This window comes from Nomascus leucogenys, chromosome 22a, assembly GCF_006542625.1.
Source record: "Nomascus leucogenys isolate Asia chromosome 22a, Asia_NLE_v1, whole genome shotgun sequence".
Classification (NCBI taxonomy): Eukaryota; Metazoa; Chordata; class Mammalia; order Primates; family Hylobatidae; genus Nomascus; species Nomascus leucogenys.
In genome coordinates, this window is record NC_044402.1 from 103,476,112 (window position 1) to 103,503,409 (window position 27,298).

The 27,298-nt window shown below is 40.4% G+C and overlaps 1 protein-coding gene across 1 annotated transcript in view; it reads left to right on the top strand.

Moving 5' to 3' along the window:
* Positions 1-5,282: 5,282 nt before the first annotated feature.
* Positions 5,283-27,298, top strand: part of NBEAL1 (neurobeachin like 1) — a 207,371-nt gene continuing 185,355 nt past the window's right edge. Inside the window, exons 1-2 of the mRNA XM_030803003.1 lie at positions 5,283-5,426; positions 6,586-6,866. Coding sequence (XP_030658863.1) covers positions 6,816-6,866 — 51 coding nt within the window. The 5' untranslated portion in view covers positions 5,283-5,426; positions 6,586-6,815. The remainder of the gene's footprint in view (positions 5,427-6,585; positions 6,867-27,298) is intronic.

Below are 27,298 nucleotides of genomic sequence, written 5' to 3' on the forward strand. Positions count from 1 at the left end.
AAGCTCCGCCTCCCGGGTTCACGCCATTCTCCTGCCTCAGCCTCTCCGAGTAGCTGGGACTACAGGCGCCCGCCACCACGCTAATTATTTTTTGTATTTTTAGTAGAGACGGGATTTCACTGTGGTCTCGATCTCCTGACCTCGTGATCCGCCTGCCTCGCCCTCCCAAAGTGCTAGGATTACAAGCGTGAGCCACCCTACCCGGCCAATTTAGTGGCATTCTAAGGTTATATCTGGTGAGATGAACTGAAACTCATAGCTCTGACATAAACTGAGACGCTATGTGAGTACACGACCATTTAAATTAATGTGGAGGCCTTCTTCATGAAAATCAGGCCACATATATACTTTTAACATAAAAGGACAGGCTATTTTAGAAGCTGCTGGGTCATATAGTCTTATGAAAGAAAATGTTCTGAAGGTGGTAAACGTGTTTATCTTAAGGTACACTGGGAGAAAAAGTAGCTGTAGTTTGATTGGTAGAGAAACATCTCAATGTTGTTGAGGGGCTCACTCATGAAACCAAAGCTTATCCCCACTCCTGGGAGCCATCAGAAGCCTCAACAGAGGAAGAATGTTGGCATCTAGCTGACACCTAGATGTTACCTAAATGCAGTAGAATTTGCCAGGCTCAAGAAGGGGCTGGGATCTACCCTTTCTTACTCTGTGAGTATAATGGGGACACTATAGAGGGGAATGGTTTAAAGACAGGACTACGGGGAAGAGACACAGGAGAACTGAGAACTAAGAAACTAGGTATTATCCAGGAGGGACATCTTATTAAACCCATGCAGTGAGGTGTTATAATTATTGCCTTGTATGTGGTACAAAGGAAAGAATTATCTAAACAAAGGCGTAACTCCTCATCTCCCCTCTCTGTAGCTTTAGGGAACACTTGCACCCTTCAGAAAAAGAACTACTTAATTCTCTACTAATATCCATTGGGTATTTTGTCTAAGGGAAAAGGGAAAAAAGATATTAAACTGGGGTAATCCTGGTTCACAGAAGTTTGATGGGCACCAGCCTTAGTTGAATTACCATATGGAAAAGAGAATCAACTAGTAGACTCCTAGAGACAATACAGGTTAAGTTTTCTGAGTTTCTCCTTGTCAATGCATAACTTGAGATCTCCTATGAGACAGAAAGAAGGGACACACAGGTTACATGTTTTAGTTCTTTGTGTGTTTATTAAGGGTCAGTCCTCTGGAGTCTTCCTATTTGCTGGCAAAGCTGAGGACTGCCTCTATGATAGACACCAAAGCAAAATAGTGCTATCATTTGAGTCCCAGTAGGGACTGTCATGTGGCATCTTAGACAATGTATTTCTCTCTTTCTAGCTGTAACTGCAATAATGTCATGCTTGGAGATTCAATGCCTATATGTGGCAATTGGTTTGGTTTTGTGTCACAGCCACAGATTATACCTCTTCAAATCTGTGTCACCAGTCAGATGCAAGGGGAAGAAAATAAGAATAGATGGATGAATCCATGCAAATCTATCAGTGTTGCCTCCAAAACCAACCAAATGCATTCTGTATTAACTGTAGGAAACTTTCAAAGTGTGGTTGTGAATTGGCAGCACTGGCATCAGTTGGGAGCTTGATAGACTGCTGACCCACTGAATCCAAGCCCTACGGAATCAAAATCAGCATTTTAACAAGATCCTCAGGTTATCAGTATGCACGTGAAAGTTTGAGAAGCAAGTTGTACCATATTATCAACTTTTGTTTATAGACAACACATTTATTACTTTTTGCTCTAGTTTACAAATTATGTTTTATAGTGCTAGTCTTTTGAAGAGTCCAACATGCTGTAAATTAACAGTTTATAGAAAAACTGGACAGATTCAGGATATAGAGGCATATGGTGAAAAAGCTAATTTCTTTCATTCATATTAGCCCGGAAATATTTATTGAATTCCTACTGTGTGTTCCAGAACTGTTCAAGAAACTGAAGATATAGCAGTGAACAAGTCCCTGTTTTCATGGTGCTTACATTTTTAGGGGGAACACACGCTGGACAAACAAATGATACATTTAATATCAGCTGATAAGTGCTACAGTGAAAAAGAGTAAAGAAGGAAGAGAGGTTGCTATTTTGGCAAGAAGGGTCAAGGAATGCTTCATGGATACAGTGATTCTTTTTATTTTATTTCACTTTTTTAGAGACAGAGTCTTGCTCTTTTGCCCAAGCTGCAGTGCAGTGACATGCTCATAGCTCATTGCAGCCTTGAACTAATCTCAAGTGATCCTCACGCCTCAGCCTCCCAAGTAGGTAGGGCTACAGGCAAGTACCACCACACTGGGCTAATTTTTTTCTTAATTTTTTTATAGAGGTGGGGGTCTCACTGTGGTGCTCAGTCTGGTCTCGAACTCCTGGCATCAAGCAATCCTGCCTTAACCTCCCAAAGTGCTGGGATTACAGGTGTGCGCCACTACACCCAGCCTGGATAAGGTGGTTCTTAAAGATTTTGTGCAGCCCGGGCACAGTGGCTCACACCTGTAATCCCAGCACTTTGGCAGGCCAAGGCGGGTAGATCACCTGAGGTCAGGAGTTTGAGACCAGCCTGGCCAACATGGTGAAACCCCATCTCTACTAAAAATACAAAAATTAGCCAGGCGTGGTGGTGGGCGCCTGTAATCCCAGCTACTCAGGAGGCTGAAGCAGGAGAATTGCTTGAACCTGGGAGGTGGAGGTTGCAGCGAGCCAAGATCACACCACTGCACTCCAGCCTAGGTGACAGAGCGAGATTCTGCCTCAAAAAAAGAAAAAAAAAAAAGATTTTGTGCAGACATCTGGGGAAAGAGATGTCCAGGTAGAAGGGTTAGCATGTGAAAATCCCTGAGGCTGGAGTGTGCTTTGTGCCTTTGAAAAGCAGCAAAGAAGTCATGTCTCAAGTAAGGTAAGAAAGGCCAGAATAGTTGGAGAAGTCAGAGAGGAAAATGTTGGAGGAAAATGAAGTAGGTCCTTGCAGGCCTTTTAAAGTGGAATGGGAAGCCATTGGAGGCTTTTTAGCAGAGAAGTGACATCTTACTTCCATGTTAAAAGATCGCTCTGTTTGCTATGCTGAGAATAATCCATGGATTGGGGGTAGAGTCACGGGCAGAGTCAGGGAAACAAGTTGGAAGGCTATTACCATAAGCTAGAAAATATTTTGTATAACTTCAACCATTTTAAAGCCAGTAGCCACAGCTAGGTGCAATGGCTCATGCCTGAAGTCCCAGCACTTCAGAAGGCCAAGGCAGGGGGCTCCCTTGAGCCCAGGAGTTCGAGACCAGCCTGGGCAACATACGAAGCCCCTGCCTTTAATTAAAAAAAAAAAGGAAAAGAAATCAAGATAGTGGTTACTACTACTATACCACCATCCATTTAAGGAAGAAAGTGTGGAGAGATGGTTAGGTATATTTTGGAGATATAGCTGAAAAGATTAGATTGGATGTGAAGTACATGAGGAAGAGAGCAAGCACACTTCCTAGGTTCTTGTACTGAGCAAGTGCAAGAACAGAGTTGCTAAGTACTAAAATAGGGTATCCCAAAGGAAAAGTATATTTTTCCCCCGAAGTTTTGACATTTCAAAATTTCACATGCCTAATGGACAACCAAGGAGAAATGCTGAATGTAAAATGTAATTTCAGGATAAAAAATTGAAGGCGTAATTTGCAAGCAACTACTCTCAATTCTGCCATGGTAGAGTGAAAGCAGCTATAGACAATACTAAAGGAATGGGCATGGTTGTGTTCCAATACAATTTTAGGACACTGAAACTTGAATTTGAATTTCGTCTAATTTTCATATCTCAAAATATTGTTCTTTTGATTTTCATTAAGCAAGTTGCAAACAGAATGGGCTGCAAAGCCTATAACATTTACTGTCTGGCTTTTTTTTATTTTATTTTTATTTTTTGAGACAGTGTCTCGCTCTGTCGCCCAGGCTGGAGTACAGTGGCGCCATCGGAGCTCATTGCAACCTTTACTCCCAGGCTCAAGCGATTCTCCCACCTTAGCTTCTAAGTAGCTGGAACTACAGGCGTGCACCACCACGCCAAGCTAATTAAAATTTCTTTTGCAGAGACAGGGTCTCATTCTGTTGCCCAGGCTCATCTCCTGGGTTCAAGGGATTCGCCCGCCTAGATCTCCCAAAATTCTGAATTACAGGCGATAGCCACTGCGCCTCGTCTACTCTCTGGCTCTTCACAGGCAATTTGTGGATCGTTGTTACAAATGAAACAAGATGGCCGGGCGCGGTGGCTCACGCTTGTAATCCCAGCACTTTGGGAGGCCGAGGCGGGCGGATCACAAGGTCAGGAGATAGAGACCACGGTGAAACCCCGTCTCTACTAAAAATACAAAAAAATTAGCCGGGCGTGGTGGCGGGCGCCTGTAGTCCCAGCTACTCGGAGAGGCTGAGGCAGGAGAATGGCGTGAACCCGGGAGGCGGAGCTTGCAGTGAGCCGAGATTGCGCCACTGCACTCCAGCCTGGGCGAGAGAGCGAGACTCCGTCTCAAAAAACAAACAAACAAACAAAAAAAAACAAATGAAACAAGATAGGACATTAGTTGATCATTTTTGAAGCTGGGTGACGGTATACAGGGTTTCGTTATACTAGTTTACTTTTGAATATACTTGAAATCTTTCACAATAAAAAGTTGTGGAAATGTTTAGGTTTAACAAAGGTGAGTTATCTTACGCGTTTTTCCTTCCTTATACAAAACAAAATCTCTCTGAAAGTTGCCTATAGCTAGTAAATGCCTTTTGCTTCTTTTCTGAAAAAGCAAAACCCTTTCGAAGTCTTTAGTGGTGGTAAAATAAGCCCTTTGGATATGACACTCGGTGACGACGAAAGCAGGCACAAAAGGAAAACAGGATATTTTGGGGGTGTGTGCGTGTGTCTTTTGTCTTTTTACATTACTCTTAAATTCCCAGAACCAATCCCGGTTCTACAAATAAGTGAAACAAAATCCCCTTTAACACCGTAGGGTCTCACGCCCTCAGATGACTCACGGAAATGACGCCATCAGCGAAAAGCGGGGCGGGCGTAGACGTCGGCACGTCAGCCCTCCTCCACGTCCAGCTGAGGGAAGGCTGGTTTCAGCGCCGCGGCCGGCGCCAGCAAAGAGATGGGCAGCCACAGCTTGTCGACTGCGGCTGCGCAGGTATGCTGGGGCGGGGCTTCAGGTCACCCCGCCCATCCCCGGCCTACGCGACCATTGACCAGCTGCAGCCCGAGGGCTGGGTAAATCCTCAGCGGCCGAAATGATTAGCCCAGGGGGCAGCTCCGCCCCCGGCTCCTCCCGGCCTCTCGCCCCGCCCCCACGTCCCGCTCGCCCGCCTGCCTGGCTGCGGGGTGACACGGGGCTTCGCCTTGGGAAGGGGTCAAGGGAAGCAGTTAGACGGCGGCCGGGCGGCGGCTGCGGCGCGGCACACAATGTGAGCGCGGTGATGGGGAGCGGGCCGTTGGGAAGAGGGGGCGGCATGGCGAGAAATGGGAGGGCCCCGGTGCTTGGCGGTGGAGGGGCTGCAGTGAGGGGCGGCTGTGAGTGGGCTAGGCTGTCCCAGAGTGTTTCGATACTGTAGTGCAGGCTGGGATCGCGGTCGGGAGACGCCAAGTCCGCATTCCTCAGCTCTAGAACTTCTCTTGGCAGCTTGGCACACCTTAAGTTTGCCTCTGTTTGGGTTGTCTGGGATGTGAGGAGGAAATTAAAAGATTCCCCCAAACACTTGGATGCTTCTTCGGGAAGTTCCTCCCGGTGCGTGCGTGCCCACTTCTCTTGGATGGAAAGGTGGAAAGGCCAGGTGGGCGGGTGGACTTCCACTCTCCGAGGATTGTTACAACAAACGAACTGGGAATTCCTCCCCCGCCCCCACGCCCTGCCCTGCAACACAGCAAACAGTCCCAACAACTCCCCACGCCCCAGACGGAGTCTTGCTCTGTCGCCCAGGCTGGAGTGCAGTGGCGTGATCTCCGCTCACTGCAACCTCTGCTTCCCGGGTTCAAGCAATTCTCCTGCCTCAGCCTCCTGAGTAGCTGGGATTACAGGTGCCCGCCACCACGCCCGGCTTATTTTTTGTATTTCTTTAGTAGAGACAGGGGTTCACTATGTTGGCCAGGCTGGTCTCGAACTCCTGACCTCAGGTGATTTACGCACTTGGGCCTCCCAAAGTGCTGGGATTACAGGCGTGAGCCACCGCGCCTGGCCCCAGCTTTGAAGAGGAGACCAGAACAAGAACATTCTAAGAGCTTTGATGTATTTGAAATGTCTGAGATGTGGGCCTTTTCCTTGTATCTGTACAAAAGGTATGAGTGGGAAGGGAGTCTTGCTCCTTATTTTCACTGGACGCATTTCTGGTTATGAACATGTACCCATCTCTAGGAGTCTGTCTGCCCTAGAGGATTCTATGGTGGACATGCTGTGTTAGCTGTGATGTTTTCCTGAAACACAAGTTTCTATGAAATCTAATCAGTCCATGTTAAAGTATATCGGATTGTTTGCGGGAAGTGGAGAAGATACATCTTTAGTTTCTGATAAGTATAGATTTTTTAATATGGCCTCTTTTTCTAACCTGTGGATGTTTTTCTCTTTCACAGATTTATTTAGTTGGCCAACTACCATTGATGAAGATATGTTAGAGTGACTGCTGAAATTGCCTTTTTGCTTTTAACCGGAGGACAGTCCATTTGTTTCACTTCTTTTTGCTTTCCTTACTGCTATGAGCTTTACTGTAACGGCTGAAAAACTTGGAAAATAAAATGGACCTGCTGTAGTCTTGAACATAATTTTTTTAAGGAAAACTTAAAGTGCCAGAGTGAAAGCCAGAATGGCATCCAGAGAGAGGCTCTTTGAACTTTGGATGCTTTATTGTACAAAGGTAATTGCTTTCCTTTTTATTTTTATGTTTTAAAACTTTATTATAAAATTTGTGACTGGCAGTATTAACACTTTATTTAATAGATAATAGTGTATTTAGTCATACGAATAACCCCAAACTTAAAAGCACTTAAAGGATTTTCTGTTTTCCTCTTTTTCAGGTTTGAACACACATACAATATTGGCATACTGTTAAAAACTGTAGGGTGTGGCTTTTATTTGATACTTATCCCCAAATGATCCTAAAATTATATAAGTGAAATTATGCCCTTAAGAGAAAAATAAAATATTTTTATTTTTGTTTGTGCTTTTCATTTTCTCCCACAAGTGAGTTTAGGATAGAGACATTTTTATGAGAAGGGCATTAAGCATTTTTCTTGGAACGAACCTTTGAAATTGCATCACAAGGTTATTGATTGAACTGCGTACTGTGTGACTGCCACTAAGTTAGCACTCTTTGAGCATTGTCTGATTTCTTCCTCACTACAATACTGTGAGGTGAATATTGTGATCATCCCCTTTTACTGATGGGAAAACTGATCCAAGGGTTACAGGGTACTGAGTAGCCGAGAAACACAGTACTACCTGACTGAAGTGCGTACTTATCCATTTTTACTCTTTAATATTTTTGTCACTCAGAAATAATGTTCTTTCCCCTCCTTGTCTTTATGTGAATTTTTACTTGATAGCTTTGATTTTAGGTTATTGAGAAGAGTACTCCTTAAAAACATGTTTTTCAAGTGAGGAGGTACATTATTACTTTGAAGATACTGGCAAGGGTCAGAGAAACACCCCAATGTACTATTTGAGTTAATTTAAGTCTGTGTGGTGAAATTCTCAAGTCACAGCTTCTGTTTCTGCATTATCCTTTCATGCTCCTTAAAAGGCAGATTATTATTTAACAGTGGTCTCATTTATCTGTCATATTAAATTTAGAGATTACACTGGAATTTTCTTTGACTTCCTGGTTTGGTATATATTATAATCGCTAAAGGACATATACTTTGAAATGCTTAATATGAATTTTTAAAATAGCTTTTAGTCTTGCGTAATTTAATACCAGAAATGTCTTTTTAAAAATAGACGCTTCCAATAAAAAAGGAATCCAGTTCACCACTTTTGAAAATAATCACTAACACGTTAACCAAAAATTAAAATTAATTTTTAGTATGAATACCCACTAGTTTGAAAATGATTTATTTAAAAATATATCAAACTTACTAGGTTTTACTGTTTTCAAAATGACATTGGTGAATGGGGTTACGTGTCTCATTAATAAGTTATATTCTTTTTAGGTAGATTTACTATTAAATTTAATATTAAAGCTTATTAAACAGATAGTATAGTTCATTGGCATACACTGAATTTTATTCTTAATGGCTTTTAATATAAACATGCATCCCTTCTCTTTTGAAATGTTAATCCTCAATAATGAAGGCCCTTCACTGTCAGATTTTGAAGCCTATCTCTTCTTGGACAGGAATATAAATCTCATTTTTAGGTTTAAGATTTAAATAATTTGTGTGCTTAATAAGATTTAAAATTTTTTCACTTGTTGTCAAAGACTATTTAAAACCGTGATTTTCTATTTTACTGGTTAATGAATAAGCTTTTTGTAAGGTAGACAACATTCTCTTCTGCAGACACCTTGAATCAGGTAGCTACCAAATATACCTCATAGATTTAAGTCTTCTTTCTAATGAGGATGACTACCAAATACTGTACCCAGTTGTTCTCTATACTTTTTGCCTTGTTATTCTCACTCTAGCATTTAGCCTCTCAAAGCAGCTGACTTTTTTTTTTTTCCCACCTGACAAACTTTTAAGGCTTTTTTTTTTTTTTTTTACACTTTTAATGAGCTTTCAGACCACTTGAGGACTCAGATCTTCTTATGAAAATATTTTCTACCACTTAGTTTCAAAAGCTTCTTAGACCTCTTTGTGAGCTTGAAATTGTAGTTTAGTTTTGGCTCTGCTGCTGCTTTGTTTTGTAACCTTGAACAAGACTTACCTCTTTAGGTCTCAGTTTTTCTCATTTGTTGAGTAAGCATGTGTGCATGTATGTATATACAGGGAGAATGCTTATCTAACTCAGTATTCAGATTTTTGTTTGTTTTGACCTCTGAGGGATAAGCAGTTTGTTGTTGTTGTTGTTGTTGTTCTTATTCTGTAGATTGTTATGTAGAACTTTTTAGTTCTTTCTTTTTAAACTTCTATTGTGGAAATTCTCAAGCATGCACCAAGTAGAGAAGATGTTATAATGAACTCTTTTGTGTCTGTCACCCAATTTCGACTATTACCAGCTCATGTTCAGTCACAGTTTATGTATAACTGTCAATTTGCCCTATCTCTTAATTATTTTAAAGCAAATCCCAGACAATTTATGATCTTATCTGTGAATATTTAAATATGTATAATAACTCCTCTTAAAAACAATCACAACACAATTTTTAAAATTATCAAATATGTGATCAATGTTCTTACTTTCCTGCTAGTGTCTTAATATTCGTATTTTCCCACTGTTTGGCTCAATATTTAAAACAAAGTATACAGGTATTTTGTTGAAAATATCTGCTAAACATTTTCATCTATAGGCTCCCCTTCACCATATTTTTATTCTTTGCTGTTTATGTGTTGAAGAAACCAGATTTTGACCTTAGAGTTTTCTACAGTTTGAACATTTTGCTCACTGAATTCCCTTGATTTTATTTAATTGTTCCTCTCTTCTGGTATCTGGAAACTGACCGAACAGAGGCCTGATTGATTTGGGTTGTTTTGGGTGTGGAGGGCTAGAATAATTTATTAGTGTAGTGGCCATCTGTGATTTTTGCCTATATGTGTTATTAGGATTTTGCAAAACTGTATAATTTATATTGAGAACTGTCTCTATCAGCATTTGATTACAGTTCCTTAAAGGGAAGGCAGGTGGCATATATGTTTGATTCTCTTTGTCAGTTTTCACAATGACTTAATTTACTAGCATCCTCCCAAGATGATCAATTGTTTTTCTTGAGTATAAAGTCCATCTTTAATGATTAAAGTGTCTGCTGTTTTGTTGCCTTGCTTGGTTTGATGTCTACACAAAACACTGTATACATACCTGATTAAAGAAGACACCTTGGAAGAGTTATGAAGGACTGCTTCCGGGCAGTAAGGTTAAGACCTCCTCCGTATTTGCCACAGTGCTAACCTTGGCACAGATATTCCACAGTGTATTAACAATAGGTCAATATTAAGGTACCTACCATCACAGCGTTTCTGTCATGTTTTAAAAGTTGTCCCTGAACATTGCAAAAGTTCAGTAGGTCTAGTAGTAGTACTACCTCAGAAATAACCCTTGGGTTGGTCATAGCAATGCTAAAAGAATGCTAATGGAATACATATGTCTTCTGCCTGGGTTCAGTTGTAAGCTTAAATACTAGTGACTAAAGTCCTTTAAGTAGAATTAAAATCAATTAGCAGTTTCAGTTTTTAGCAGATGGAGTCCCAATATTTGAAAGAATTTGAGTATAAAACTTGGCAATTTATTTGATTTTATTTTTAATTGATAATAATTGTATGTATTTATGGGGTACAATGTAATGTTTTGATACATGCATACATTGTGGAATCATCAAATCAGGCTAATTAACATATCTGTCACCTCACATACTTACCATTTCTTTGTGATGTGCAATTTGGTTTCTCACCAAACTTTTCAGGCCTAACTTCACTTTCTCCTTCTAGGAATAGGCTTTAATTAAATTGTTAGAAACATGTGTCTTCTTCCTAATAGGTTACTTTGTAAACCTTATGTAGTTATTGCATAATACAAGCAGGATGATTTCTAATCACCCAACATTTCTGCTTTCTAAAGATTCTTTCACTAGTGTATAAGACTATTAATTCAAGTTGTATAGTCTGAACCTAGGTGCAGTGGCTCATGTCTGTAAGGCTCACTGGAAGGCTGAGGTGGATGGATCATTTGAGATCAGGAGTTTGAAACCAGCCTGGCCAGCATGGTGAGACCCCGTCTCTACTAAAAATACAAAAATTAGCCGGGCATGGTGACATGCACCTGTAATCCCAGCTACTTGGGAGGCTGAGGCAGGAGAATCGCTTGAACTTAGGAAACAGAGGTTGCAGTGAGCGAAGCAGAGATTACGCCACTGCCTTCCAGCCTGGGTGACAGAGTGAGACTCCATCTCAAAAAAAAAAAAAAAAAAAGGAAAAAAACCAAATTATATAGTCTGAACTCTTCTTGCCTTCAAATGGTTGTCCCCACCCAGGGTCAAGGATTTGATTAACAGCACATTTCTTATAGCTCTTATAAGTTAAACATTAATTTGAACAGGTTTAATCTTGTATCTGGATTTCGTTCAGTAGTTAACTACTTGTCTGAGTGTATTTTTCTTAAGTATAGAAGTATTTTAATACTAGTACTTAAGTATACAGTTTTTTTTTTGTTTTTTTTTTTGTTTTTGTTTGTTTGTTTTTTTTTTTTTTTTGGAGACGGAGTCTCACTCTGTGGCCCAAGTTGGAGTGCAGTGGCCCAATCTCAGCTCATCACAACCTCCAACCTTCTGGGTGCAAGCTATTCTCCTGCCTCAGCCTCCTGTGTGGCTGGGATTTATAGGCACATGCCACCAGGCCCAACTAAATTTTTGTATTTTTAGTAGTGACCGGGTTTTACCATGTTGGCCAGGCTGGTCTTGAACTCCTGTTTTTAGTAGAGATGGGGTTTCACCATGTTGGCCAGGCTGGTCTTGAACTCTTGACCTCAGGTGATCCACCCTCTTCAGCCTCCCAAAGTGCTGGGATTACAGGCGTGAGCCACTCACTCAGCCCAGTATTTTTTTTAATGTCTGAAGATTTCAGGGCAGGTGTGGTGGCTCATGCCTGTAATGCCAGCACTTTGGGAGGCTGAGGCAGGTGGATCACTTGAGCTTGGGAGTTTGAGGCCAACCTGGGCAACATGGTGAAACCCCATCTCTACCAAAAATACAAAAAATTAGCCAGGCATGATGGCACACACCTGTGGTCCCAGCTACTCAGGAGGTAAGGTGGGAGGATTGTTTGAGCCTGGGAAGTGTAGGTTGCATTGAGCCAAGATCGTGCCACTACACTCCAGCCTGGGTGACAGAGTGAGACCCCATTTAAAAAAAAAAAAAATTAGTTTATATGTATGTAGTAGGCACCATGTTATTCACTGTATTTTTTGATAATTCACTTTTAACGTACTTACAGTAAGAGAGATGGTGCTGAGAACAATTTTTGTTTCTATATTATTATATACAAAGTTTTGAGATTCATATATGTGTGTAGAAAAAGACATGTATCGGCTGGGCACAGTGGCTCACGCCTGTAATCCCAGCACTTTGGGAGGCCAAGGTGGGTGGATCATGAGGTCAGGAGTTTGAGACCAGCGTGGCCAAAGTGGTGAAACCCCGTCTTTACTAAAAATACAAAAAAATTAGCCAGGCATGGTGGCGGGCACCTATAATCCCAGCTACTCGGGGAGGCTGAGGCAGGAGAATCGCTTGAATCCAGTAGGCAGAAGTTGCAGTGAGCCGAGATCTCGCCACTACCCTCTATAGCCTGTGCAACAGAGCAAGGCTCTGTCTCAAAAAAAAAAAAAAAAAAAAAAAAGAAAGAAAAAGACATGTATCATAAATTCCCTATCTCAACTGGAACCCTTGGACAGACTTAAGGACGTATTCCTATTAGACACTTAGCCTTTTGGGAGTGCTGCAGTTAGTTGGTCACCAGAATATGTAGAAGAAACTGAGCCTCTCAAAGTCTAGATAAGATTAAGCTATTTTTGTTCTGTCTGGTGTAAAGTATCAAATGCATTAACTGGGTAAAAAGATACAAAGTGACTCAAAAGCACAGCGTTTTGAAATGTGGCAGTGTAGACTGAAAACCATGGTTCATTTTTGTCATTAGCTTTAAAAAATTTTTTATTTCATTTTATTTTATTGAGATTGAATTTTGCCCTGAACAATTTTGTGAAGCTACAGTATTAGAGGTGATACTTAGTCCCAATTCTGTGTCTGATCTTAAGGACCTAAAAGGTTAACCTAGTTTCTTTGTATCTCAGTTTTCTCATCTGTCAAATGGAAAAACATAACTATTTTAACTATCTGTCAAAATTTTTTAGAAAAGAGATTTTATATTTTAAGAGGAAAAGAGATAAAAATGTAATCTTTATAAGTATTTTGCAGATGTGTGGGTGTGGACATGTGTGTATCAGGATTACTTCCATTTGCCCTTGTATTAATATAATAATAAAGGGCAATGTTCTCTTACTATTTTATCAGTAGTCATGAAGCTGTATTCGTGAATGTCTTAACTGAGAATGTCTTAACTGATTTTAAATCAGTACTTATTTTTGCTTTCAAGGATAGTGCTTAATTATCTTGAATAATGATTTGAGGGTCCTCCCTACTCTAAACCAAATTTATTTTGGATGTTGATGATGCTCCATTTCCTGCTGTTGCCCTTTGTCCTGCTAAATCTGGAATATGACTGAAATAGATAGTTTTGCAGTGAGCTCAGAGTAAACTTCCTTTTCAGAATAAAAGTTTTGTTTCAAAAAGAAAATAGAATTTAGAGGTGTTTTATTCAGTTAAAAGGCAAGTATCTCTTTTTATACATAGATTTGGAAAAATGGAATTAGTGAATATTTGTTTAATGAGAAAATTATTAACTTATTAGTACAATTTTGTTTATAATCCTAAATAAGTTTTTAGTAAGATGGACCAATACATATCAACTCTTATAATTTAAGCCACATTTAATAAGTCTCTGGTATGTGCAAAGTATGAAAATGGCTCTTGATTTTCTATGGCTTGATAACGGCCTTGTATGTAAGGAAGGTAATGTTCTTTGACTCTAAAGAAAACAAAACAAAATCATTAACAGCCTAGTACTAGTAGTTACCACTTACATGTTTGTTTTCAGAATTTAGGTATGAAAGCAAGAAATGTATAGTTTATATCAGTGGACCTGAAATGAAAACGTTGTTAAGATGCATTAACTTTTTAAATTCTTTCCTTTTGAGCATCAAACTTTAAATTTCCCTGGAAGAAGGTGAAATTGATAGTACTTAAGTATAGATGTGGAGCATAATGTGCAGATGTGTAAGAGTCTGAAATAATTTCCTGTGTGTTTTTTTTTTTCTGTTTGTTTCGGACAAAAAAAAACCCTGTGGTCTTCCCATTCACAGTTAGCTAGACAAGATCACTAGATTTTCAGGTAAGCATGCTGACTTTTCAATGTTTGTGGGACATTCAGATAGAAATACTCAATATATGGAGTTCAGAAGAGAGGTCTGTGCTGGAAATAAAGATTTGAGAGTTCTCATATTGGGAATTATTGGAGGGTTATTATGAGAATAAGAAGAAGGTAAAAGGAAGTCCTGAAGAACATTGTCATTTAAGAAGAAGACAGAGTTTTGGAGCCAGTCTGGGCAAAACAGTGAGACCACGTCTCTGTTATTTAAATAAATAAATAAATAGGTGACAGAGAAAGAAGAGTTTGTAAGTTTAAAAGAGAGAGGAGCCAGGAGTGACTGGGTTGCCTCAGAAAGTAAAGGGATATTGGCTGGGTGCAGTGGCTCATGCCTATAATTCTAGCTCTTTGGGAGGCCAAGGTGGGAGATTTGCTTGAGCTCAGGAGTTTCAGTCTGCAGTGAGCTGGGATCATGCCACTCTAGTCCAGCCTGGGTAACAGAGTAAGACTCTTTCTCACAAAAAAAAAAAAAGAAAGAAACAAGTAGTCAGGGGTGTCAAATTCAACATGGCAGTCAAGAAAAGTATTATGGTCCACGTCTGGTGGTTCACGCCTGTAATCCCAGCACTTTGGGAGGCCAAGGCGGGAGGATCATTTGAGGTCAGGAGTTTGAGACCAGCCTGGCCAACATGATGTAACCTCATCTCTACTGAAAATACAAAAGCTAGCTGGGCGGGGTGGCATGCACCTGTAATTGGCAGCTACTTAGGAGGCAAGAGAATCACTTGAATCCAAGAGGCAGGGGTTGCAGTGGGTCAGGTTTGTGCCACTGCACTCCAGCCTGGGCAATAGAGTGAGACTGTCTCAAAAAAAAAAAAAAAAAAGGAAAAGCATTATGGAGCATGTATTGGATTTGACAGTTTACATATTATTGGTGGCCCGAAGTGGGCAGATCACTTAAGGCCAGGAGTTCGAAACCAGCCTGGCCAAAATGGTGAAACCCGTCTCTACTAAAAATACAAAAATTAGCCGCGTATGGTGGTGCAGGCCTGTGGTCCCAGCTACTCAGGAAGCTGAGGCAGGAGAATCGCTTGAACCTGGGGGGCGGAGACTGTAGTGAGCCAAGATCGCACCATTGTACTCCAGTCTAGGCAACAGAGCAAGATTCTGTCTGAAATAAAAATAAATAAATAAATAAATAGATGGCTTTTGCAAAAGCAGTTCTGAAAAGAGTGAAAAAGTTAAAAATGCAAGTCCTTATATTATTAATTTTTTATTATTAAATTCAATAGACTTACAATTACTACCAAACTGCTACTAAAGTTTGTAGATAGATGTTTCCTCTTTATCTTTGTACTAACCTGGCCAAGGACCTTTATTGTTCTGTGTACCACACTTTGTGTGGCACTGCTGTAGAGCATCTGAAAATTCTCGGATACCTAGGGATCCATCTGTAAATCCAGAGATCTGTAATTTGAAAAATATTGCTTTATGAATTGAACTGTCACTGATGATCCCTTGGTAGCAATCCAAATGTGACCTGTGAAATCGATTAGCAATACTAGTCGTGAGGTAGTTTTTCCTAATATGCTTAAAGTAATTTAGAAATTAATAACAACAGGAGTGCAAACTTTAAAAATTTCTATATGGAGCTTATAGACCTCTGAAAATATTTCTGACAACTCCGAGCATTCTTGGACCTTAGTTTTAGAAACAATCCTTGAACAATCATTATATCTGACGTACTTTGATTGCTCTGCGTTTGCTACAGCTTTTTTTTCCTTTCTGCAAAATTACGTTGCAGGTTTTGCTACAAGCAAGTAAAGAATTGGGACCAAAGATCCAATCTGCTGCAGTCTTCTTTCTAGGCACAATTATTCATATTTCTCCTATATGCAAAATGTACTTCATATCTATCTCAAGAACTCCAAAACTCTCATCCAATCATGATACCAGTCTTGAAACATGGGATCTGTGGTATATATAGATCCAATTGTGGTTTTTCTTGATATTATGATCTGTGAACTCAGAGGACACTTGGTATCTGTCCTCTGCAAATCCAACTGGGCAAATATTGCCTAGTTTCTCTATCCTCGGAGAAGAAATGTTCCATCATACGACTCAGTACCTGCCATGGCTACTCTTTTGCTCTTGGCTGTGTTTTCTTGGAGGTTCTTTTTTTTTCCCCCGTCATTTTCCTTTTGCTGTATCTGAAGTGGGCATTGGAGACTACACTTTGTTGTGACTAAGCAGCTCTCTCAGCAGCTTGCCTTCTGCGTTAGGAAGTCCCCTACAGAAAATGAGGACTTCCCTCCCCTTCTAATTCTTCTGCTTCTAGTTCTCTTTTGTTTAGTTACATTATCTTATAACTCCTACATAATATTCTATAGTAATGGAAATAAGGGATATACTTGTCTTGCTCCTCATTTTAGCAGGAAAAAGATTAGGTTTTCCTGTTATGTTAGCTTCAGAATTTGGGGCTGAGACATGTATATTTATGTCTGTTTTTTTGTGTATAACCGCTTTAAATCATAGATCAGTGTAATTTATAATGTTACATATTTTATTACCTTATTCATTTTTTATAGGTCTGCTGATATTTCTCATATTACCTGTTTGCACCTCTTAGAATATATTATACAATTACCAAGAATAGTTTTATGTGTGTATACATTAAGATGTGGATAATTAGTCTATTGTGTTGCAGAGAAATGATATTATTAAGACTTCACATAATTGAAAAGAATCACTGTTGTTACTTGCTTTAATTATTGGTATTCAGTAGTTGCAATTTTAAATTTTTTTTTTTTTTTTTTTTTTTTTTTTGAGACAGTCTTTGTCTTGCTGTCTCCAGGCTCCAGGCTGGAGTACAGTGGTGTGATCTCAGCTCACTGCAACCTCCGCCTCCTGGGTTCAAGCAATTCTGCTGCCTCAGCCTCTCAAGTGTCTGGGACTACAGGCGTGCACCACCATGCCCAGCTAATTTTTGTATTTTTAGTAGAGACAATGTTTCACCATGTTGGCCAGGATGGTCTCAATCTCTTGACCTTGTGACCCGCCTGCCTCGGCCTCCCAAAGTGCTGGGATTACAGGCGTGAGTCACTGCCTCTGGCTTAAATATTCTCCTTTAGTAGAATCCTCATTATGCATTTTAAGTAGGTTCATTTGGAATCAGGTGTTCTACTTAATTTTCAGTAGTCTTTCATTGTTAAAGACGTACAGTAAATTGCTTCTAGATCAAGGTTTAATGCCTTGTAGTGTTTTAATATATGTTCAGCCTGGCTGTTGACAAAAACCCTTGATTTCTTCTTCTTATTTTTAACTCCTTCACCCCCAACCCTTGATTTCTTTTGTGGAAATATAATTCAGTTTTTTTGTGACAATTTTGTTCTGGTCATTCAAAATCTATTAAGATATGGGGAACTATGTAGATTGACTATGAAATGTGCCATAGCCATATTTGAAATCCTTTGAAGGTATCAGAATTCAGGCAAGGGTTAGCAACACTTGTTTCCTCATCCCTTTGTCAGCTTTTATTTAAAATAATGGAATTTACATTATAATGTGCCACTTTGTTTTCATTAATGGAAATGAGCTCTACTCAAATATATTTTATACAGACCCTGCTGTCTTAAAAAATGAAAAAATAACTTAGCCACATCTAAGAGATATCAACATTTTTCTTGATGTTTTGTGACTTACATTCAGGCTGGTAGAGGTATCTACTCAGATTTAAAGAAGATTAAATGATATACCCATTTCACACAAAAGTCAAGCATTTCAAAACAGTTTACCTCTGTAAAAAAAAAATGTTGTTTGATGCATTTAACTACTACATAATTTTTACTGACACTGAACATTTGAATGGTAGGAAAGGTGTGTAATTTATGATGCCACTCTGAGATGAATTTATACTTCTTTTTTATTGAGTGATTTTTGTCTGTTCAAAATACAAGATTTAACCTTTCTAGTGAATGAACTTTATTTTATGGAGAAAAATGAAAAATATATGGACTTTCTGTTTTAAGACACAGGGCATTGCTCTGTCACCCAGGCTGGAGTACAGTGGCATAATCGTAGTAGCTCCCTATAACCTTGGACTCGTGGGGTCAAGTGATCTTCCTATTTCACCCTTCCAAGCACTACAAGTGTGTGCCACCACACCTGGCTATTTTCTGAACAGTTTTGTTTTTTTTTTTAAGATGGAGTCTCGCGGTGTCACCAGGCTGGAGTGCAGTGGCGTGATCTTGGCTCACTGCAACCTCCGCCTCTGGGGTTCAAGCAATTCTCCTGCCTCAGCCTCCCAAGTAGGTGGGACTACAGGCACATGCCACCACGCCCAGCTAATTTTTGTATTTTTAGTAGAGATGGTTTTTCACCACCTTAGCCAGGAAGGTCTCGATCTCTTGACCTAGTGATCCGCCCGCCTCGGCCTCCCAAAGTGCTGGGATTACAGGTGTGAGCCACTGAGCCTGGCCCAATTTTTTTTTTTTTTTAAAGAGACAAGGTCTTGCTATGTTGCCCAGGCTGGTCTTGAACTCCTGGTCCAAGCAATCCTTATGCCTCGGCCTCTCAAAATGGTGGAATTATAGGCGTGAGCCACTGTGCCTGGCTTGACTTTTTGATTGGATTTATGTTCTAAGAAAAAATAGTAATATTTTACTTTTATGCTGAGCTTTAATTTTTTAATTAAGATATATAACTTAATTGTAGAAAATTTAGAAAATACAGGTATTCAGGAAGTCAGTTACAGAAAATCTCATTATTCAGAGACTTTTAGTTCTTTATGGATGTGTAAATTAATTACATTTACTACTACAAATTATTAATATATTTAATTTGAAAAACTTCAACTTGACATGAAACTTGAAGATCATTTCAAGTTTCATGGAATGTTTTAAACTCCATTTGACAAGTGTCAATGTTATATTAACATGTCTATATATTAATATAGACATGTTAATATATTTAATACATTTATAGTAATAATATTTTTCTTTCCTAAAGAATTAACTTTAGTCCCATTTGACTCATTTTTATTGGGTGCCTGCTGTATGCACATGTCCGTTGAATTTTATATTTTCCTATTTTTTTATTTGGTTAATTTTTAAGAAATTTATAAATTGTATTTTTAGAGCAGTTTTAGGTTCCCAGAAAAATTGAGCAGAAAGTATAGAGCATTCCCATATACCCCCTGTCCCCACACATGCACAGCCTTCCCTACCATCTATATCCTGGACCACAATGCGCCCTTTTGATAACTTGACTGACTTCCCAAAAACACCTGCATCAGAAACTTTTGAGTCAGAGTCTTGCTCTGCTGCTCAGGCTGGAGTGCAATGGTGTGATCTCAGCTCACTACAACCTCCACCTCCTGAGTTCCAGTGAGTCTCGTGCCTCAGCCTCCTGAGTAGCTGTGATTATAGGGTGGCTAATTTTTGTATGCCTGGCTAATTTTTGTACTTTTAGTAGAGACGAGGTTTTACCATGTTGGTTAGGCTGGTCTCAAACTCCTGGCCTCAAGTGCTCTGCCCGCCTCAGCTTCCCAAAGTGTTGGGATTACAGGCGTGAGCCCCCGCACCCAGCCTGCATCAGAAGCTTCTTTACCTGACCACCATGTGTGAAACTCCAAGATAAACACAGAATTCATGCAACAGGACATATTTTACCTAACATTGCAGATGTGGGCCAGTTCTGCTGATTTTAACTGTGATTTTTCCACAGTATATTGTTCAGACCTGGAACTTTATTAGTTATCTGAATGGATAGTTACATAAACTTTTAAGAAATTCTAGCCTGGGGCAACATGATGAAACCCTGCCTCTACAGATAATACAAAAATTAGCTGGGCATGATGGCATGTGCCAGTGGTCCCAGCTACTCAGGAGGCTGAAGTGGGAGAATCACTTAAGCCCAGGTGGTTGAGGCTGCAGTGAGCCATGATTTTGCCACTGTACTTCAGCCTGGGCAACAGAGTGAGACCCTGTCTCAAAAAAAAAAAAAAAGCTAATAAAAACATACAAAAAGTAAAATTTGAAACCTTTCTCACCAGGAATTGGTGTATTCTAAGCCTATTTTGTATACATACACCTCTATTACAGTATTACTACTTTTGTTTGTGTTAAAGTGGCTTCCAAACCTTTCTTGGATGTGATGGGTTTTCCTTTCATTAAAATTTTTGCCTTCATCTATTTAATTGACTATGACTTCATCTGAGGGCATGCTTTTCCAGCTAGAATCAGTTTCCCACTTAGACTGTAGGTCCAGATAATAAGTAAACTAAAGCAAGATGGAGGGATGAAGTCATCAGGTATACCTTAGTGGAAGAGGTAGCATCAATAAAGATTTTAAAGAATGTATAGTAGCTTAATAGTTACAGAAGATGTTCCAGGCACGCGTAAGGCATGACCGAAACATCTTAAAAGCATTGAAAAACTGGCAACATGGTAAGGCATAATGAAACCAAATCTTAACGAAAGCAGAAACTTAGGTAAATGAAAGCCTCTTTTGCCTAGTGAACTTGAGCTTTTGTTTTCATGGCCTTGTAAGTGGGTAGAAGTTAGAAGAGGCTTCTGTTCTTTTCAAGATGGGCCTCTCCATAGGGCTACTCAGTACTGAACTTCTAGATTCCCCCAGAGTAAGTGATCAAATAATAATAATAATAATAATAATAATAAAGAACAATTTACAATAATAATAAAGAACAAGTATCAAATGTAAAGCCAAGGGACTAACCGGAATGAGAAGTCTAAGAAAATTTCCCTTCTGATTCCCAAAGCTTACACCTTTGGCATAAGGAACAACTAGATTCTAAGCAAACCCACTTAACTCTCCTCCCTCCACTAGGACTTCAGGGGAAAGTGCATGAGTGAGAACCAACAGAAGTAGACAGTAAACATGGATCTAGAAAGACTTCATATGTTGATAGTAGAAGGCAGAGATTATAAAATAAATATACCAGGCACAGTGGCTCACACCTGTAGTCCCAGCACTTTGGGAGACTGAGACAAAAGGATCACTCAAGACCAGACTGCGCAACATAGTGAGGCCCTGTCTCTACAAAAAGAATTCAAAAATTAGCCAGGCATGGTGGTGCATGCCTATAGTCACAGCCACTTGGGAGACTGAGGTGTGAGGATCACTCAAGCCCAGTAGGTTGAAGCTGCAGTGAGCTGTTGTTGCTATCTCAGAAAAAAAGTTGAACAGATTCTATATATCATGGAATCTGAAAACATTGATTATAAAATATGCCATTACTTTATGTAACATTTAGAAAAATGCTGGCAGTTAAACTGCAGATTTATAACTTATTTCCTGATCTATGAATTGACCATATCAGGTTCTCATTGTTTTGAAATTTCTCTCATCTTTTCCTAGTGATTTGGCAGTTTCTCTTGTCTTCGTTTGCATTGTTTGGCTTATGGTAGATAATCTTTTCACATGCGTATTTCCTTTTCATCTATTTGAGAGTATCTCTCATTTTCAAGTTTATAAAGCACTAAGCTTTTCATCAGAAAACATACCATTGTGATCATTCCTGTGGTAATGAATATTTGCTTCGTTAATGTCAAATTATATCCTATTGCTCTGTTCTCAATGCCTTTCTTTGTACACAATTTCATTTTATTGCCTAATCACAGTATAATTTTTTGAAGACATTTTGAATGGTAGTTAAACTTATGTGTAGTACTAACTATACATGTTAATCTAGTGAAGGAACGTCAATATGAAGTCTACTACCAGGTTTGCACATGAACAGGCAAGAGCAAATGTCAGCTACCTCTCTAAGGGCAATTTTGAGATGCATTTTAATTTCAAAGATGTCAAATGTTAAGAATCTTAGAATCATAGAAATATGAAAAAAGTGACCTGGCAGTTTTGAAAAAGAAATAGACTGTCTTGAAATGGGGGAAAAATTGGAATTTTAAAAAATTGAACGATAAAAGCACATTTTAGAACTTGGCAGCTACAGAATTACTTAGGAAAATTTAAATACATATGTTAGAAATAAAAAAGACTAAAACTTAATGAACTAGTCATTTATGGTAGCCAATCTTCAGATCCCACCTCCTGGTATTTACACTCTTGTGTACAATCCCCTCCCACATTGTACCATGGTTGATCTGTGTGATCAGTAGAATTTGGCAAAAGTGATAGTATGTCATTTCCAAAATTAGGCTATGAAAGACACTATTGTTTCACCTCAGTTGTTCTTTATTATTTTTTGATTGCTTACTCCAGGGGAATCCAGAAGTTCAGTAATGAGTAGCCCTACGGAGTGGCCCATCTTGTAAAGAATAGAAGGCTCTTGCGAACTACCGTATGAGTGAGCTTTTAAGTGGTTCCTTCAGCCCAGTCAAGCTTTGCTATGACTGTGTCCTTAGTTGGCATGTTCATTACGAGATCATGAGAAATCCTGAGCCAGAAGCACCAACCTGAGCCACTCTTGAACTCTGACCGTAAGAAACAGTGAGATAATAAATGTTTGTTGGTTTAAGCTAATAAATTTTGGGTAATTTGTTATGCAGGAATAGACAACTATTGTATCATTTGTTTAAGAAGATAAGAACAGCCGGGCGCAGTGGCTCATACTTGTAATCCCAGCACTTTGGGAGGCCGAGGCAGGCGGATCATGGGGTCAGGAGATCAAGACCATCCTGGCTAACATGGTGAAACCCTGTCTCTACTAAAAAATACAAAAAATTAGCTGGGTGTGGTGGTGGGCGCCTGTAGTCCCATCTACTTGGGAGGCTGAGGCAGGAGAATGGCGTGAACCTGGGAGGCGGAGCTTGCAGTGAGCTGAGATCGTGCATAAGAACAGAAACCCAAAGAAAGAGCGAAGGAAATAGTAGCTTTTTTTCTTTTTTTTTTTTTTTAGACAGAGTCTCACTGTTGCCAAGGCTGGAGTGCAGTGGTGCCATCTTGGCTCACTGCAACCTCCACCTCCTGGGCTCAAGTGATTCTCCTGCCTCAGCCTCCCGAGTAGCTGGGACTACAGGCACACACCACCACACCTGGCTCATTTTTGTATTTTTGGTAGAGACAGGTTTTCATTATGTTGGCCAGGCTGGTCTCAAACTCCTGACCTCGGGTGATCCACCTACCTTGGCCTCTCAAAGTGCTGGCATTACAGGCGTGAGCCACCATGCCCATCCGGAAGTTGTACCTTTTTAAGTGTGAAAGTTCCCAAATTTATTGTATGTATTTTCAGTTGTTGTGGGAAATATACATATATCAGAAAGTTGGCATGTACTAAGGAATCGGTTTATAATGAACAGGCCACTATCCATTACATAACATCTTGGGATGAGTAGCATAAACACAGTCTGCATCTGGATATACTTTTAATTAAGAATCTGGAAGTGGGATTGAGAATAATAAATAGCTCTTTCTTCTGCAAATCTTTCTAGTAGTAATGGTGTTATTATGAGGAAATTGTCAGGTTTTTGCAGAAATTACTCATAATGAAATACCGGATCTAGGAAATGATGATCAGTAGTTTCTACTGTCACAACCCCCACCACCCTTTTTTAAAAAACTTTTCCAATTGTATCTATTATCATCTAAGTGAAAAGTGTTGGGATGAATACTTGGTTAGGAAATGCTGACTTCTCCAGTCTTATAATCCTATATGATTATCCACTGCTTCCTATCATTTCCACACTGGAATGATACCAAATGTTATACATCTTCGAACATACCTTGCTGTTTTCTCTCTGTCTGGATTCCTCTCTTCCCCCGACCCTCCCTGAGAGTATCTGTTTATGATTCTTTGAAAACCTTTTTGAGCATTTGGGACTACACATTTACCCCCACCCTTGACAGAATCAATGACTCCCTTCTTTGTATTATTTCAGTATTTTTCACAACTGTGTTGCTTCACAGACTGTTTTGCTTCACAGGCTGTTTTGCATTTACTTGTTTATACCTCTTTTCTCTTGAACCACGAGCAATTTGAGGACAAGACTGTATTTTATTTGTCTTTATATTCATGGTCTAGCATGGTCCCTAGTTCGTACATGGTTGGCCTGTGCTTTTTTTTTTTTTTTGAGACAGAGTCTTGATTTATCTCCAGGCTGGAGTGCAGTAGAGCGATCTCGGCTCACTGCAACCTCCGCTTCCCGGGTTCAAGTGATCCTCCTGCCTCAGCCTCCCGAGTAGCTGGGACTACAGGCGCATGCCACCATATCCAGCTAATTTTTTGTATTTTCAGTAGAGACGGAGTTTCACCATGTTGGCCAGGATGGTCCCAATCTCTTGACCTTGTGATCTGCCCACCTTGGCCTCCCAAAGTGCTGGGATCACAGGTGTGAGTCACCACACCCAGCCTTTTTTTTTTTTTTTTTTTTTGAGATGGAGTTTCACTCTTGTTGCCCAGGCTGAAGTGCAATGGCGCGATCTCGGCTCACTGAAACCTCCACCTCCCATGTTCAAGCAATTCTCCTGCCTCAGCCTCCCTAGTAGCTGGGATTACAGGCATGCACCACCACGCCTGGCTAATTTTGTATTTTTAGTAGAGACAGAGTTTCTCCATGTTGGTCAGGCAGGTCTTGAACTCCTGACCTCAGGTGATCCTCCTGCTTTGGCCTCTCAAAGTGTTGGGATTACAGGCGTGAGCCACTGTGCCTGGCTGGCCTGTACTTAATAAACGTTTTTAATAGTTGCTAGGTTGTATCAGAAAAACTTGAGGGCTGACTTGCAAGATTAGTCACTTTTACAATGTTTCTGTGGGGGGAATTTATCTTCTTTTGGTAGGATATTAGAAAATATAAATATAACTGACTTAGATGAACTTTTAAAATTCAATTCATATTTAAGTTAGGAACTGCCCATCATATGGTTGAAATATTTGTATGCATCTAAAATTTGATAGTTTTAAAACTTGAGTGAATACTGTAATCCAAATATCATTGCATAGAGCAAATAAAGCATTCCCCCTATTCTTAGCTGTAACCCTGTCTCTGAAGAACTAGGGGAAATTGCATGGATCATTTAATTCCATTATCCTCTCTAAAGCCTCCCAAAAGGTTAGTGGGTGTTATGAGAAGCTAAACGTCTGTTGTGCTTTAACATAATTTAAGTAATCACATGTGACTAGTGGCCCCCATATTGGACAGCACAGCTCTAAGTTAAGTGTTCAGACTTCATCCTTTACTAATAGGGAGCCATTGAAAGTATTTGGGCAGGACAGAGGAGATGACTGGATTTAAATTTAACAAATCTCGGGGTGGAGCCAAGATGGCCAAATAGGAACAGCTCCGGTCTACAGCTCCCAGCCTGAGCTACACAGAAGACAGGTGATTTCTGCATTTCCGTTTGAGGTAATGGGTTCTTCTCACTAGGGAGTGCCAAAAAGTGGGTGCAGGACAGTCGGTGCAGCACACTGGGTGCGAGCCGAAGCAGGGCGAGGCATTGCCTCACTCGGGAAGCACAAGGGGTCAGGGAGTTCCCTTTCCTAGTCAAAGAAAGGGGTAACAGACGGCACCTGGAAAATCGGGTCAGTCTCACCCTAATACTGCGCTTTTCCAACGGGCCTGGAAAACGGTACACCAGGAGATTGTGTCCCGCACCTGGCTCGGAGGGTCCTATGCCCACGGAGTCTCGCTGATTGCTAGCACAACAGTCTGAGTTCAAACTGCAAGGTGGCAGCGAGGCTGGGGGAGGGGCTCCCGCCATTGCCCAGGCTTGCTTAGGTAAACAAAGCAGCCAGGAAGCTCCAACTGGGTGGAGCCCACCACAGCTCAAGGAGGCCTGCCTGCCTGCCTCTGTAGGCTCCACCTCTGGGGGCAGGGCACAGACAAACAAAAATTCAGCAGGAACCTCTGCAGACTTAAATGTCCCTGTCTGACTGACAGCTTTGAAGAACCAGAAGAACATGCTGGTTCTCCCAGCATGCAGCTGGAGATCTGAGAACAGACAGACTGCCTCCTAAAGTGGGTCCCTAACCCACGAGCAGCCTAACTGGGAGGCACCCCCCAGTAGGGACAGACTGACACCTCACTCGGCCGGGTACTCCTCTGAGACAAAACTTCCAGAGGAACTATCGGACAGCTGAATTTGTGGTCTCACGAAAATCCGCTGTTCTGCAGCCACCGCTGCTGACACCCAGCCAAACAGGGTCTGGAGTGGACCTCTAGCAAACTCCAACAGATCTGCAGCTGAGGGTCCTGTCTGGTAGAAGGAAAACTAACAAACAGAAAGGACATCCACACCAAAAACCCATCTGTACATCACCATCATCAAAGACCAAAAGTAGATAAAACCACAAAGATGGGGAAAAAACAGAGCAGAAAAACTGGCAACTCTAAAAAGCAGAGCGCCTCTCCTCTTCCAAAGGAACGCAGTTCCTCACCAGCAACGGAACAAAGCTGGACGGAGAATGACTTTGACGAGTTTGAGAGAAGAAGGCTTCAGACGATCAAACTACTCTGAGCTACGGGAGGAAATTCAAAACAATAGCAAAGAAGTTAAAAACTTTGAAAAAAAATTAGACGAATGGATAACTAGAATAACCAATGGAGAGAAGGGCTTAAAGGAGCTGATGGAGCTGAAAGCCAAGTATCGAGAACTACGCGAAGATTGCCGAAGCCTCGGTAGCAGATGCAATCAGCTGGAAGAAAGGGTATCAGTGATGGAAGATGAAATGAATGAAATGAAGCGAGAAGGGAAGTTTAGAGAAAAAAGAATAAAAAGAAATGAACAAAGCCTCCAAGAAATTTGGGACTATGTGAAAAGACCAAACCTATGTCTGATTGGTGTACCTGAAAATGACGGGGAGAATGGAACCAAGTTGGAAAACACTCTACAAGATATTATCCAGGAGAACTTCCCCAATCTAGCAAGGCAGGCCAACATTCAGATTCAGGAAATACAGAGAACGCCACAAAGATACTCCTCGAGAAGAGCAACTCCAAGACACATAATTGTCAGATTCACCAAAGTTGAAATGAAGGAAAAAATGTTAAGGGCAGCCAGAGAGAAAGGTTGGGTTACCCACGAAGGGAAGCCCATCAGACTAACTGCTGATCTCTCAGCAGAAACTCTACAAGCCAAAAGAGAGTGGGGGCCGATATTCAACATTCTTAAAGAAAAGAATTTTCAACCCAGAATTTCATATCCAGCCAAACTAAGCTTCATAAGTGAAGGAGAAATAAAATACTTTACAGACAAGCAAATGCTGAGTGATTTTGTCACCACCAGGCCTGCCCTAAAAGAGCTCCTG